Here is a 15,429-nt window from a genome sequence, read left to right as displayed (position 1 = left end):
TATGCGGACACGCCTGTTTTACATGCTTCTTTCTGCTGGTCATTGTGGTATGTGTTGTTGAAAATCTAACAATAATAATGCTAGAACAGAACTGGCATATTAGACCAGTGATTTACAACCGATTTGGCTTGTGACCACTTAGGATGTTCTGCTACCGTCATGACACGCTACATAAGTAACCAACGCCTGTGGTTGAAGCCACGTTTGAACCGGCTGCTGCATTTTGAAGCGGTTAATACAAAATCAGCCGACATGATAATCAAAAAGAGGTTTCCACCGTCCTGTTATCTACATAAATTACACATTGACACATATTTTATTCACGCTAAAGTGGTTTCGCTCAACTGTGTGATATGTTTACTTAGACCTGCTTTTACTGCAAGATGTAACTGACAAATGAATACTGCCATGTGATTTTATGATTCTGTAAAAAAAAAAACATCCAGCGTCTTTCTGCCTGGAAATGAAAAGTCCATTTTACTGAAGCGGCAAAAACAAACCCCGCTCGTGCGTTTGCATCCCCCGAGTTTGAGCGTCTCGTTATTGGCTCTCGGAGAACAAGACGACGTGTCAGCTGGAAACAAACTCCGCAGCCTCTTTTTTCCCTCTGACTCAATTACCCATCAGCGACAAGCCAGCTTGTCTCCTAAAAAGCAACCCGTGTTTAATTGCGTCCTCTTTGACAAACAAATAAACTTGCCGGCGCTGTAATTCCACGCCTGTCACCGAGCCCATCCATTTTCCCATCAGCCCCTCCACTCCGGGTGCTCCATCAAACTGACTCTGGCGCGTTCGCACTATCGCCGTCTCCTCGTGTTTAAGTGTGCGTGCGTGTGTGTGTGTGTTTTGGATGATGATGGAGTGAGCGATGGAGAGGCTCCCGGGTCACAGATAAGTGGCGGTGGTGGGTTCGGTGGGTTGGGAGAAGGGGGCGGAAAACTCCGCGCTGCTGAACCGTCGCGGGGAGGAATTGCTCCTCGCCGCCGCCGCCGCCGCAGCAACACGCTGACTCAAAACCTCCCAATGACGGACGCGCCCGGTGCGTCGGCCCGACCGACACAAACATCCGTCAAAAGGCGCCGCTCCTCCACTCCGCCGGCTGCCGCTGGAGGAGGTCGGGCGATCAGGGGCGCCGCAATTTTTCAGACGATCGCCGACTGCACGGCTTGACCAACATCAACTTCAAAGTCTTTCGGGCTTGGACCCCCCTGTCGCCCTTCATCGCCACGCAGGTGTGTCGAAGCGTTACGCGGCAGCCACTTTGCTCCTCTCCTGTGTTTCGTGTGTGTGTGTGTGTGTGTGTGTGTGCTACTGACCCAGTGTAGCGTAGTAGAAGGGGAAGTCTCCCAGGTATCCAGAGTACTGCGGCAGGGCGAAGAGCCCCCCGGGGTGGCTGTTCCACATCAGGCTGCTCCTGGAGCCGTGCTGCAACACGCGGTCCTGGATGATCTGCGACAAGGAAACAGCAAGGAGTCCATGTTAGACTAGAAATAAACTCCTCATCAAGGCCGCTTCGCCCCCCTCCTTTTCAGATGAACTGTTTGTTAAAATACAAACAGGATGATGGGACTGGATGAACTAGTTTTTGGAAATATGAGCATGAACTCAGACAACCTTCTTGGTTCTACTTTGTACATGAGGCCTATTCTTGTTCGCGATGCAGCTTTTGTTGCTGATGTTTCATCCTCTCTTTTTTTTTTACAAGGTTTTGTTTGATTTTCCTTCCCAGGATCTGAGGGTAGAGTTGGTCTTTATGTTGTAACATTTCAGTTAGGTAATCTTTATTGTTCCACTCGGGGAAAATGTGTTTTGCAGTCAGGGTTCACATGAAGACGGAATACAAAAAGACAAAAATCAATGAGACGTCAGCAGCACAACAACAAAACAAAGGAACAGAGTTAGACGTGAACGTGTGTAACAAGTACACACACGCAATAGGGCAGATGTGCAAATATGCAAGTGTGCGAGGGGGAAAAGCAAAGAGCCCTGAAACAACGTCCTGCGGGCAAAAGGTCCTGGCAGTCCAACATAGCGTGAGGCCTTCAGGACCTGCCTGCTGGAAATGTTTGGGAAAAAAAGAAGACCTCCAAGTGTGTTCTTGTTGGACAGATGTTGATAACCAAACTAAGAGATTATATAAACGTTTTAAAATGGATTCAATGACACATCAGTAAAAAAAAGAAAAGAAAAAGGGGGAAATATTTGAGAGTTCTCAGAAAGAAAAAGGAAAGAATCTTTACTGGACTTTTTTTTTCCCAGAGGGAGCATCAACATGGGGTTCAAAGCGTTTGTCATCGAGAATAAACCCAAAATGTTTGCAGCCGCCCACTCGGCCAACGCCGCCCCCTTCCCACGACAGTCGGCAGTGACTTCCTGGAGTTAATCTCTCACGTCCTTTGTTTGAGAAACAATCCGATGGAGGAAAGAACCACCAAGTCATCCAGCACCCTCGACCCAAACTTGTAATTTTGGACGACATGAATAAACTTTCCCTTTGGGGGGTTTCGTCACTGCTGCAAGAGACGCGTAACAACTGAATGGACAAACTCCAACGATCCTGTTCCCTGAAACACTGGATGGGACCAGTTTCAATAAAGCAAACCGACAGCATCCATGTTTTGGTTTTGCTGGTTTTCATTTCGGAGCTTCATTAAAAAGCACAAAGTGCTGCACATCGCATCAGAGGACGCACAAGACATCCGCAATGTTCCTTAATCACCTTCCGGATGAAACGGACGCTGACGAGCTGCGGCTGACGGGCCGCGTTGCTTTGACAGCCGCACAGAAAGAAGAAGGAAAAAAGGGGACACAATGTCCGTTGCCGGGATCAAACTCGTGTCATTTTAATTACAGCGGGGTCTCCGGATTCTTCCGGCCAGCCTCCCATTCGCCAGCCTTCCTTTATTTGTTCTTCTCCAAAGCAGCTCCTTAAAACCAACACAAAAACTACCTTTGAACAAATAACATTTCAGTCTGATCTCCGAGGACTCGTAGCAATCTGAGGTACTCGTGTTGATAAAGGAGCAGGCGGGGAGGGGAGGGGCGGGGAGAGTATTAAGGATTTGATCAATGAGCCTTGTAATCACACCGAACAAAAAAAAGAAATAATACAAAAAAAAACACATTTCACACTGCGAAATTGAGTTTTTCACACAGGAACACCAAGACGCAGAGAGAGTCATAAATGTGAACGAATATCAACGCGGCTAATGTTCCAATAAGCCAACGGCATTCATTGTGCTATTCAAAACCCAGTCGGTGCGTTGGAGCGGGTGGGGAACTGTTCTGAGAGCGAGTGTGACGGCGTCCCATGAAGTCAGAAAGCCGGCAGAGCGTCCACCATGTTTGTCTTTGTATCGCCTGAATAGCAGCTATTGATCGTGTCAAGAGTGAGTCTCTGTGGCGCGAAGCGGAGCTGAAAGAAATCTATGTTATTGTGTAATATTTCACCCGCAGACAAACCTCAAACTGACAGAGGCCCTTTTTTTTTTTAAATTCTTTTTTTTTTCTTCCAGGGAGACCGATCAGTAAGCCGACGGCAGTCGCACAGACGCGCCGTCGGAGGGAAAAAAGAAAACGCAAAGTCAGTATTTAAGCACCAGTCGCTCACATCTGCCATCCTTCCTTTGGCCCAAATGGAGCGGTCAGTCTACCCCCCCCACCTCCCTCTCCATGACAAACAGAGGAAGAAGATATTGCCTCCGTGCCCTTGAGCCATGCTAAATTGCCGCAGTAAAAAAAAAAAGCGACACAGGTTTGCGATGGTGTTTTATAGCTGCGATTTCAAACTGAAAACGGATGAGAGAGCGAGAAAGAGGGTCAGGAGGGCGACGGCTGAGCGGCGGGCGGCGTTTCCAATTGTTTAAAGTTAATAACATGCGGGGGTGGGGGCGGGGCTTACTGTAAACATGTTGACCAACATCAACATTCATCACAGATGTGAATAGAATAAAAAAAACTGGTCTGAGGTTGTTGTTTTTTTTTAAACTCTTCCTCACTCTGTCCCTCAGGGCAGTCAATAACCATTTGCCTCAGCGAGAAGAGATTAACTCGAAATCCGTTAACCTCTCTATAAAAAACACCGCCTGCCACCTTAAAAACCCAAAGCCCCCCCCCCCCCCTTTGCGCCTTATGAGGGGCAATTTCGCTCGCTCGGCTGCGGCTCCTCCCCCGTCGGCGGCCCTCAAGTCGGGACATGATGGACGACTCAATCTCCCCTCCGAACAGCCACAATCAACCAATTAGAGCATGATAGATAAATCCCGCTTCTCCGGGAGCGCGCGCTGTGAGCTCGGCTTTAATAGGTGAGTTTAATAGGTGCACCGGCAGCACCGGGCCCTCGGCTGTATTGACCTTGTGATTGGTCGAAATGCGGCCGCTTCCTGACAGGAAACACCGCATGATAGGTTGAACTTGTCTTTCCCCGCTTGCTCGCACGCACGCGCACACACACACACACACACACACACACACACACACACACAGACAGTAGTAGGGATGTAGGGAGTCAATAAAAAAATAAAATAAAAAAAAGCGAGTGAGTTGGAGAACGTGCTCGAGGAGATTCAATCTGTCAAGATATCGGAGTGTGTGCGTGTTTTGAATGTGTGTGTGTGTGTGTATCGTCACAGATCTGCAGTGAGGAGGGGAGGGAGGGTGCTGGCTCGATAGGATGAATAAACCATGTCGCTCGTTATCTTTGGGGCTGCCACAGCAACGCCATTTACATATGCCACCCTGTCTCTTCATCACCCCTTTTTCACCCCCTTTATTTTATTTTATACAGGACAGTCAGTCAGGATTAAGCGTTTAGCCTTCCGCCTGTATTCAACACACACACACACACACACATTGAGTCACACACTTTCGCCGTGTCACCTTGCTCTTTAGCGCAGAGTGACAGCGCGTCAGCAAGGTTATGCTCGGGGTGGCGCCATGTGTATCTGGGCTGACACACCTCGACATATGGAGATGTGTTTCTGACTCGCCGTGTGTGAGTGTGTGTTTGTGTGTGTGTGTGTGTGTGTGTGTGTGTCAGTGTGTGTGATAGTGCACAGTGGGACGGGGGCTGGATAACAAACGGACCCGAGCCGGCTGTGTGTGTTGGGGGAAGTGGAACTGAGATGTGAGATGTGGCGACGTGGCAAGAGGGGAAATGAAATGCCTGACGGGACGCATGGGTGACATTTGGGATTAGATGGATGAGGTGGGGAGGGAGGGATGGGGGGGCAGTCACATCTTTCCTAAACTCAAACACTAGATACCGAAACACTTTTCGTGGTTCCGCCGTTCGCCCCCGAGAACTGCAGCTGCGGTCGAAACACTAATACTCACAAAGTCAGACTCGCTGAGGAACCAAAGCGATGAACTATGGGGACTTGAAACCTGCTGCCGGGGCAGTTTGAGACTTGAGAAACTTCACAAAAGCTTGCATGAAAACGATACGTCACCATCGGAATCCGCTGGAACGGATCCCAGACTCTGTTCTCAGGACAAAGGGTTTAAAGTCAACTTTCAAGCCGACTGGAGGCGGGTGTTTAAAACTCATGAAACATGATTTTTTTTCTTGTCACTGGTTTGGATTTCCAAAACTAGCTGGAAAAATATACATCAGACTCTGGTGCCAAAGAGCGAGGCACTTAGTTTGTCCATTATAAACACAACTGCTGCCGCTAATATTAATGAGGATGTTTGCATCCATCAACAGTAAGAGGAAGGAAGCTGTTTCACCCACTTTGACTCAAGAAAATGTCCCTTCTTGCTCTCCGTAAACGACATCCCCCTCTCGTTTCTGTGTGTTGCTTTTAGGCTTGTACCAAAGAGAGTGAAGCAACGACTGCAGAGCCTCCGCAGCCCTCAGAGAGAAAGATTGATGATGGACGACAAGCAGAGTTGGAAGGCAGAGAGGCCAAAAAATCCTCACCTCCAGCGTGGTCAGCACTATCTTTTCCACGGAGGAGAAGTAGGCCTCCCAGAGGAACTGAGTCTGCTGTCTGAGGGACAGGATCTTATCCTGGTGGATGGAGCGCACCGTGGTCGGGATCTGCAAAAAAGACAAAACAAGCAGCCGGTCATCACTCAGCACTGAGTCGGGGCCCTGAACTGCGGCGACAGGAAGGAATCAATTTGACCGCACATTAAAAAAGGTGGAGCTAGCAGGTTGTAGCTGCGACTATATCCAAGTCATTTGGGTCCAGTCCGAGGCTCGACGCAATTCTTGAGTCATTGAGAGAGTCGGGTTATAACAAATAAACGTTTTTAGGCTTCGTACGAAGCTAAGCTAACTGGCTGGAGCCTTATATTTAATAAACTTTGAGGGATTTACAAAAAGCATCAGTCATCAAACAGCATTAGCGAAGGAAAGCTAAAAAAGCGGCAGCAGCCTTTGGTGAATGCTTTTGTACTTCTATTTGAAGAGCTGTGTTTAATCCGTGTGTGAGTTTATTTGTCATAGTAAAGGGGGGGATGAATGGCAAATAAACACATTTCATCCTCACTTCAGTTAATACTGCCATATCCTGCAAACTGCGGGGGGATGTTTCTGGCAAATAAAATATACTAAATGTGCTGCTTTCTTTTCCTTGTTTGAAAAAAAAAAAAGAGTAAATGCTTTGGAAGTACGGTCCATGTATCTCACATTTAGTGAAAAACAAACATGAATTCATGTCCTGTGTGTTGTCGTACTGCTTTAAAATACAGAAACCCCCGGACACACCGAGGATGGCTCAGGCTCTCTGCTGCTGCACGCAGTTATGATACTCAATGTCAAACAATATTATTACACACTTCATTCAAATTAAGATTTAATGGGCATATAATTACTTTTCCCCCCATGAAGTTCAAGCAATTCCAGCCAAATGCATTTGCTCATTCTATTTATTTGCCCTCTCATATTACTACGTGAGTCTTTGCGTGGCATCATTTCAAGACTTGCGATGCCGCTCGCGTTCCGTTTAGTCGTCGAGAACTCCTCTTCCAGAAACTAAACTAATTAGGATTTGGGGAAATTTAAGGGCAGCGTGTGTGTGTGTGTGTGTGTGTGTGTGTTTGCTCAGGGAATGGACAGCTCGTCTGTCGGGTTGAGGACAGTCCTCAGGTGTGAGTGGGCGTGGTCGTCGGGCCCTCACCTGCAGCAGGAGCCTCTCGTCGCCGATCACGGCGGCCGTGTTCCAGTCGATGATCTCGGAGAAGGGAAGCTCCCAACCGTTACTCAGCATCACCGGCACACACGCAGCCTGAGAGACACACACACACACACACACACACACGGAGAGAGAGAGAGAGGATGAAGCTTGGACAACATCCTTTACAAACACAATCAGAGCTGCGGCTAAATCATGCCTGCTTTGCTGAATATTGATCCGGATGATGAAAGCTGCACTGTATTATAATTGATCCGTCTGTAACCCTTTGTGTTAATGCCTAACCCTCCCCCCCCCCCCTTCCATTTAGCAAAGATTGTTTTTTCTTTCGTTTTCCAGCTTCCTCGGCGGGATGTACAGCAGCGACGCGCGCAGCAGAAGCCCTTCGTTCAGGCTTTATAAATGCCAACTTTATCGGACGCAGACTAGATGTGGAAATCTCATCAAGGCGCTGAACTTTAACAACCGAGAGACAACCGCAGCTCCCGATAGTGATCATACTATATCGTACTAAAGATGTTAGTTCTAATTTTATGAGAGACACATGTGGCAGAACTGTTCAGCGACTGTATCCTGACACAATGTACAAACGACAGAAAATGTTAAACGATTGATGAAAAAGAAGTCGCGGTGTGCGCTTAAAGCAAGCGATTTATTGGTTTTGGCCACCAGGGGGCAGCAGAACAAGACGTAACATTATCGGCATACAGAGTTGACTTCGCAGACGGGTTTGTGAACGCAACGCTTCCGAAAACAATGAATGATATTAAAAGCACTGAAGTCATTCACGCTGGCTGTTTTTATAGTTGGTTCAAAAAATCTGCAAACAAATGATCTAATAAGGAATCTGAGTGGAGCTGAGACTGTTAGTTCATCACTTCATTTGACTTGAATATATATAAAAAACAATAATAATCAGTGCCGCTTTTATTTAGAAAAACAATGCAGCCGAAGCGCACAAATATGAGCTCAAATGGAACTGAAACATGAACATGTTGCTTTGATCATTGTTACAAGAGAGAGAGAGAGAGAGAGAGAGAGAGAGAGAGAGAGAGAGAGAGAGAGAGAGAGAGAGAGAGAGTTCAGTGTAACGTGACTGAAGCGGTTCTGACGCAGCAGAACCTTCTGGACTTCTAGAAACCAGGAATAGTGTTTTCTCTCCGCTCCGACCAACAACAACTCAAACATGCACAAAAAGAATTTCCTAATCAAGCGCTTAACAGTTCTGTTTCTGATTCTCTTTGAGTTTGTTTCATTTTTAAAAAGAAAATATTTAAATCACTAATGAGACTAAAAAATATATAAAAATATAAACACGCTCAGTCTATTTAAAATGTGTTGCCTTTATCTTCATTTCTATATATTATATAACTTACAGCTGTTAAACACTCAAAGGCGGCGAGAAGGAGGACTGAGGAAGAGGAGAACGAGAGGAAGAAGAGAGGAGAAAGAGAGGAGGAAGGGGAATTTTAAAAAAAGCAAAAAATGCAGCTAAATAGATCCAAAATCAAAAGATGAAAAGATGGGAGGCAGTGAGGCTGAATGTGGCCTTTGGCAAAGGAGTGGCAGAGGGATGAGAGGAAACAGCTGGTGTGTGTGCGTGTGTTCGGAGTGTGTTCATGAGCGTGTGTGTGTGCGTGTGTGTGTGTGTGTGTGTGTGTGTGTCCGTCCGTCCGTGGTGGGAGTTTGACGTAATGACGGCCCCGTCACTCCCAGGTCATAAAGGTTTCAGCTAAACCAGAGCTGGCCCCTCCAGCTCTGCTGCCTGTCTCCTCCACCAACACACACACACACACACACACACACACACACGCACACACACAGTTGACCTCTATTAGCGATTGCTTTCTCATGCAACGACCTGAGCCTGTAAATACTCTCCCTCTGTCTTCCTGGAGATGGTGCGAGTCGATGGATGGAGTGAGTCAGACGAATGGAGAGAGGAGAGGGCATGTTTCCCTCCAGAGTGAAGTGTGCTGAAGAGTGTGTGTGTGTGTTTGTGTGTGAGGCAGCCGATAGTGAGATAAGTGCACTTAATGTGTGTGCACTCTGTGGACGGTGAGGAGAGGTAAAGGACAGTGCAGTGGTAATGCGGAGGAGCGCAGTGCAGTTATAGAAATGGATGAACGGAGGGGAGAGACGGAGAAAAAAAGAAACACGAAGAAAAGTGTTGATTTCCAGCGGCGAGACTCCAGGTGGGCAGAGAGTCGCCTCACAGGTTGTTATGGTCGCACCGTACGGTGAGTGTGTTACGCTGCATTATGTGCAGCGGTTTGAACTTAACGTGCACTTAGCCTTGACTGACTGATACACTCGGGGAAAAAAAGAAAAGGAAAAAGTGCGAGACACAGATCCAACAGTCCAAGTCCCGTTATTATTTCCATGTGAGCCCTTTGGGAGGACAAAAGAATATATTATTTTGTCTCTCTTGGACCAAATGAACCGAGCGACAGCTGTGAAAAGCACCCGGAGAGCGTCACCTGGAATGCTTTGCAAAGATTTGAGAACTGCGCTAATACGCGCTAACAGGCTACATAGCTGGGAACAGGATCGGGTTCATCAGTCACGTCAGTTCCCGGAGTTTCTTCACATTTTTTACCATCCATCCCCTGGCATGTTTTCTCCCATCGCATCATCCCGTCATTGAAGCCACATGGAAACTCGGCAACGCTGGTCGTTCCATCGGAAACCTCAAGGAAATGAACACGACTCAAAATATTTGAAATTCTCTGTGGTTCCTCTGCAAAACGTCCTCACAATAAAATACAAAAATAAAAATAAAATAAGGGTTCGGAGGCAGGACTAATCCTCTCAGCGAAGGCCTCGCTTGTTTATGTAAATTAAACTCTTACACTGAGAAGTATGGCGGTAATGATTTAGTGATCCTTTAATGCGAGACGTAGCCGCGCTAAAACAAGTGCTAAGTGGGAGCTTTGGGTGTGGAAAAAGGATCCTTTTTTTTTTCAGTCTTCCTGGTTACATCGCTGGTGGGCATGTGCAGTGCTTTCTTGTAATAGTGTGTGTGTGTGTGTGTGTGTGTGTGTGTGTGTGTGTGTGTGTGTGTGTGTGTGTGTGCTACTTTGTTTACCTGCAGCGCCTCGAGGAAGCGAAAGGAGCCCAGCCGTCTGCCGCGGGGCACCAAACAGAAGGTGGAGTTGTGGAGCATCTCCTTGTAGTCGTACCTGCAAAGACACACACACACACACACACACACGAATGGATGAGTTCACTGGCACGAGCAAGAACGCGTTCTTTACTGCAACACTCTCGGAAAAAGAGGCGTGTAATTACAGGAATGCCGACAGCACATGCATCCCAGTGACTTCTTGTAATGAGCTGTATAATTGGGTAGTATATCACGGAGGAAGGAAATACCTGTGAAGTATCTCGTACGCACACGTATGTGCGTACAATGCACACGGTGTTACACACATTCACAGGGCGATTTGTTTTGTATGACACCCAAACAGGAGCATGGACGGACACACACACACACACACACACACAAATCAGAACCGGAAATGTGTTCTTTGGAGTGTTTACAACAAACACAGTTTTGGAGGGGATAATGTTCCCCTTCACCTTCGTTTTTCTCCTCCCAATATGTTCGGGCAAGCCGGGGTTTGTTTGCAACCCGTCTCGTTTCCCTCCAATCTCGGTCAGACTTCTTCTTTCTTCTTCTTCTTCTTCTTCTAGTTTTTTTGGCAGCGCTCCCACGTCTCAGTGATTGACTTTGGGAGCTCAACGTGTTCATCGCAGATAGAAACGATGGCCAAAACTAACACACGTGATCCAAATTGTCTCCTGCTCTCGCTTCCGACGAGCCTCTCCATCCATAAAACTCCCTCCTCCTCCTCCTCCTCCTATCTCGCAAACCATGCGCCCCATTTGCACACCGCCTCCTCTTCACTCGCTGCCTCTCTCGACCTCTCTATCTCCTGTAGCAGGAGGCCGATGCTCCCTCCCTCCATCCCTCCATCTCTCCAGTGAGGTGTGTCTTATTGCTCTCCACACAGGGTGATCAACCCTGCCGGGGGTAATGAGCTGAGAGTGACACCTGCTTCCACCACACAGCTGGCGCATGTGTGTGTGTGTGTGTGAGAGAGACAGTGTGTATCAGCGCATCGGCCTGTTTGCACGCGCGCAGCTTTTCTTTTCCGACTCTTTTTGACAGTTTGATTGTGCTGCTAAATACGAGCAGCGGAGCCGTGTACGTCTGTGATGAAGCGCTTCCGTTCTCCTCCGCTCACCGGTTCTGTCCATTCGTTTTTTTTGTTTTTTTTTACTTCTGTCCTCTTCCGTCTTCATTTCGTCTCGCCCTCACGCGGACGCAGCGACGCGTGGATTATTCCCTCTTCTATCTGCCTCACGCAGACGCACAGGGCGGATAAATGCCACCGGAGAAGCTAACATGGCAGCCGACGGTGCGGCTCCAGCGTCACCGCGTTGTGACGTCTACTTCTTGTTCTACTTTTTACACTCTTCTAATAAGTAGTTTTCTGTGGAGGAGATACGTTTGAGTTGTTGTTCCTCACATATTTGATGTCAGCGTGCACCTGAAAAGTTATGTTTCCGGGTGGGAGGAGACACCGATCACACCAACTCAGAGCAAACTAACGGGCTCGGATATGGAATATGTCTCACTGTTGAATTAAAGGAAGACGAATTGGAAGAAAGATGTAAAAAAACGCATTTAAAATTTAAAAACCTGTGCTGCTAATGCCATTTTAGGGGAATATTTTTTTTAGATTATTTAATTATTAACAATACATAAACAACAATAACTCAGCAATGGTTTTTTTTTAATGTGAAAAATAATAATGAGCCCTAAGGGTTGTCCAGGTTGGGGGTTAAGAGACTGGTGAGGCAGAAAATCATTTCTCATTTAGCCATCGTCTATTCAAGGGGAAGGTTACAGAACACACACACACACACACACACACACACACACACACACACACACACACACACACACACACAGCTGTATTGATGATGCCGTGGATGTACTGCTTCTACAGAAGTGTGACAGCGAATGCTGATGCTGCCTTCGGTTTGTGTGTGTGTGTGTGTGTGTGTGTGTGTGTGTGTGTGTGTGTGTGTGTGAATATGGGCCAAGCTGACAGGGCAGAGCTGGAGGCGAAGCACTCCACACACACACACAGTCCACACACCCACACCCACACACTTTGTGGTGATGCTGATTGCTGATGTTGCTGGCGAGATGCCGCCTCGTCTCTTCTTCAGCGGCGCTCTAATGAAGTGCGGGGAGACTTGACAGCCTGTGATAAAAAATCACACCCTCCTTCACACCTACATGCAGAACGTTCTGCACGGCGCATTAACGCGAGCGTTGTACGCAAACAAGCGCACACGCGTGCGTGCGTGCGCGCGCGCGCATGTTCGCAGACACACACACGCGCACATAAACAAGCGACAGCTGCACGCCCTCACATTGACGTTCCATCACCTGTCGATGGAGACGAAGGCGCTTTCTGAGCCCATATTTCCGCACCAGCTGCCTGGACGGTGTCTGTTTGGGTGTGCGTGTGCGTGCGCGTGTGTGTGTGTGCGCGCGTGTGTGTGCAACAGCCCGCAAAACAGGCCGGCATCTGATGGCAGTGAATATCAATGTGTGGATTTAACATGCAGCAGCGTGAGCGTCGGATCTTCTGTCGCCCGCTTGCTCAGTGCTTATCTTTTCTGTTTCTATTTGACCTTTTGATCGACATATTTCTGTATGTTTTAAGAGCAATGCGAGGAAGGGCAGCAGAGTCCCTCGAGCAGCAGATCACCGGTTCGCAGGATGCAGATTTGGGCAAGGTGTCCAACATCGTGTCACCCCGCCGTGCATCCTGATCCTGACTCGGATCGTGCCATCGTGAGAGGGTTTATCTTTAAACGAGGCCGTGCTGCTGAGATTTGAACGGCTGGAGGAGGTCGCAGGAGGAGGTCTGAAGGAGGACGTCCTTTGCCCTACGAACCGACCTTTACCTCCCTCTGGAAAGTGCCAGCCTCCTGTTGTTTCTGCACTTTACCCTGGCTTCAGGGGGGCACAGCTAGCTCTTGCTACCTCCCTAATTCTTCGCCCTCTACCTCCGCTTCTCCTATTTCTGCTCCGTCTATCCAACCACAGCTCCTCCATCTCCTCGTGACCTTGAGCTGGCGAAGGGGGGGAACTGCAGCCGAGCTGCGAGAGCCTGCGGGCTGTGATTGTTTTGCTTCCTATTATGTTTTCCTTGCATGTACATACGAGTGTGTGCGTGCGCCCCTCCATTGTATACATGTGCGTGCGTGCATGCGTGAGCCAGATAACAACAGTGAGAGCAGGGTGAGAAAGAAACAGAGCGAGTATGCGACAGGGGGAATGGCTGGACTTAAACGGCAGAAAAACAAAGTCAGCCCCCCCCCCCCCCCCCACACACACACACACTTCAGGATGACACAAAAAGTTTACGGTGAAGACAGATCATTCGATATTCCTGATTAACTCAGAGACGGTGATATTTCTATTCCACAAAGAAGTGGAACCATTTGGAGCCAAAATGATGTGATTTGTGTCCCCTCCTTTCATCTGCAGTTCACAGTTTAACGTTTCCTGCCAAAATGTGTCAGAAATAATTCACCTAATGTCTACAAAAAGGCAAAAAAAAAAGAAGCATATTCAACAGCCGCTGATGCGTGTAGGAGGACCGGCCCAGTCGCCACTAAAAGTCTGTTGTTCATTTAAGCTCCTGTCACTGTTGTTGCATTACAGCGTTTCACTATTCTTTTACACAAACCCTGATGGGTTGTTTTTTTTTGCCGAACCGCAACCAAGTCCTTTTGTTGCATTTGTTTTCACTATTGCTTCTACTTTCGATCAGGTTTCACTTACACACGACGCAAAAATGGAGGCTGAGGCCCAAGCGATGAGTTTGTGAAACGTGACGCAACCTCAGGTTAGTTTCACTGGGGGTTGCTGAAGCGTGAACTTAAAACAAAATAATAAGAAATGAAGTAGGGGGAATAAATGTCAGGTTGAACATGGCTCCCACGCAGTGATCCCGATGAAAGGCCTTCTGTAACGTCACAGACACGAGCGCCTCGTAAGAAACTCTACAGCGTTGCAGCTGCAGACGTCTCAATGTGCTGACAGTTGCGGCTTAAAGTCAGAGCAGACAAACCCACAGTTTTGACCCTAACAAAAAAGAAGAAGAAGAAAAAGAGCAATATTGGCTTGGCGCATGTAGTGGAGCGTAAAGCACAAAATGACACGTAACAAAGGGCGGAGAAGGACCTCAAAATTGTCTCCGGTGCGGCACTTGAGTAAATGTTCTTAGTCTGGGCCGCCCAGACTCCCAAAGGCGCGCTCTTGGTGAGCTGCCACCTGGACTCTGTGGTGCCGCGTCGGGCACCCAGCAGGCGCCTGAGCTCGCAGCCTCTGGGGGGGATGAAAACACAAAACCAGCCTCGGTGTCTTCTCGGGAGCCGAGACACGGGATCCAATTTACAGCTTATTGAGACTGTTGTTACATTAGCCTCCTGGACCTCGCTCCCGTCTCCCTCTGCCACCGCCTCACCAATTTCTTTGCCTCCCAAGATGGGTTTCGAAGTGTGTGTGTGTGTGCGCGTGTGTGTGTGTGTATGTGTAAGAATGGGTGTCTGGTGGTTTGCTGATGGCCGCAACAAAATCCAGGTGTTTTTGTTGCGCTGCATTGTAGTCGGGTTTGTAGTCTGCGAGCGTGTTTCTTGATGTTATGTGGAAAAAAAGAAAAACCCATCAAATTGTATTATTTCGGGGGGATAAAAGACAGCTCTGATTTCTTCTCGCCGCGTCCCCCTGCACACCCGGACGAAAGTGAACCTCAAAAATGTCGTGGCTGTGCGTAGGAAAGATTATAAAAATGATTTATCGTCACGGGTGTCGTGCCACAGATGTGCTCATTTGTCTCGTAACTATCTCCCAAACAGACTAAGGACAGATTCCAACAGTAATTAAACAGAAGCCTTGTCCTCCCCATAAACACGAGTGTCTAAGCTGAAGCATATTGTCACGCCCGCTCCCGTGAGAGAGCGACAGATGTGCAAGCTAAGCGAGCTTGTGGGTAAAAAAAAAAAAAAGGAGGGCTCTTTGGCTCCTGAATATCCAAGATAGAGTGTAGTTGGGGGGGAGTGTGTGTGTGTGGATCTAAATCCACATATGCTTGTGTGTGTATGTTTGAGGAGGATACAGTGTGTGCACACGTGCATGCAGTGGCATATCTGAGTGGAATCAGTAGCGTGTGACTGGAAAGTGTGTGTGTGCTAA

At 48.0% G+C, this 15,429-nt stretch overlaps 1 protein-coding gene across 1 annotated transcript in view; it reads right to left on the bottom strand.

Annotated features, from left to right (window-relative positions):
• The window catches only part of ext1b (exostosin glycosyltransferase 1b), a 105,095-nt gene that overhangs the window by 22,151 nt on the left and 67,515 nt on the right, over nucleotides 1-15,429 (bottom strand). The window contains exons 2-5 of the mRNA XM_068575199.1: nucleotides 10,231-10,324; nucleotides 7,128-7,235; nucleotides 5,924-6,043; nucleotides 1,317-1,449 (exon numbers count right to left, since the gene is read on the bottom strand). Coding sequence (XP_068431300.1) covers nucleotides 1,317-1,449; nucleotides 5,924-6,043; nucleotides 7,128-7,235; nucleotides 10,231-10,324 — 455 coding nt within the window. The remainder of the gene's footprint in view (nucleotides 1-1,316; nucleotides 1,450-5,923; nucleotides 6,044-7,127; nucleotides 7,236-10,230; nucleotides 10,325-15,429) is intronic.

The sequence above is a fragment of the Clinocottus analis genome, unplaced genomic scaffold (assembly GCF_023055335.1).
Source record: "Clinocottus analis isolate CAN_PGR_092001 unplaced genomic scaffold, fCliAna1.0.p SCAF_14, whole genome shotgun sequence".
NCBI lineage: Eukaryota > Metazoa > Chordata > Actinopteri > Perciformes > Cottidae > Clinocottus > Clinocottus analis.
The sequence above is the reverse complement of the archived record's forward strand: the minus strand, read 5'-3'. Positions and strand labels throughout refer to the sequence as shown.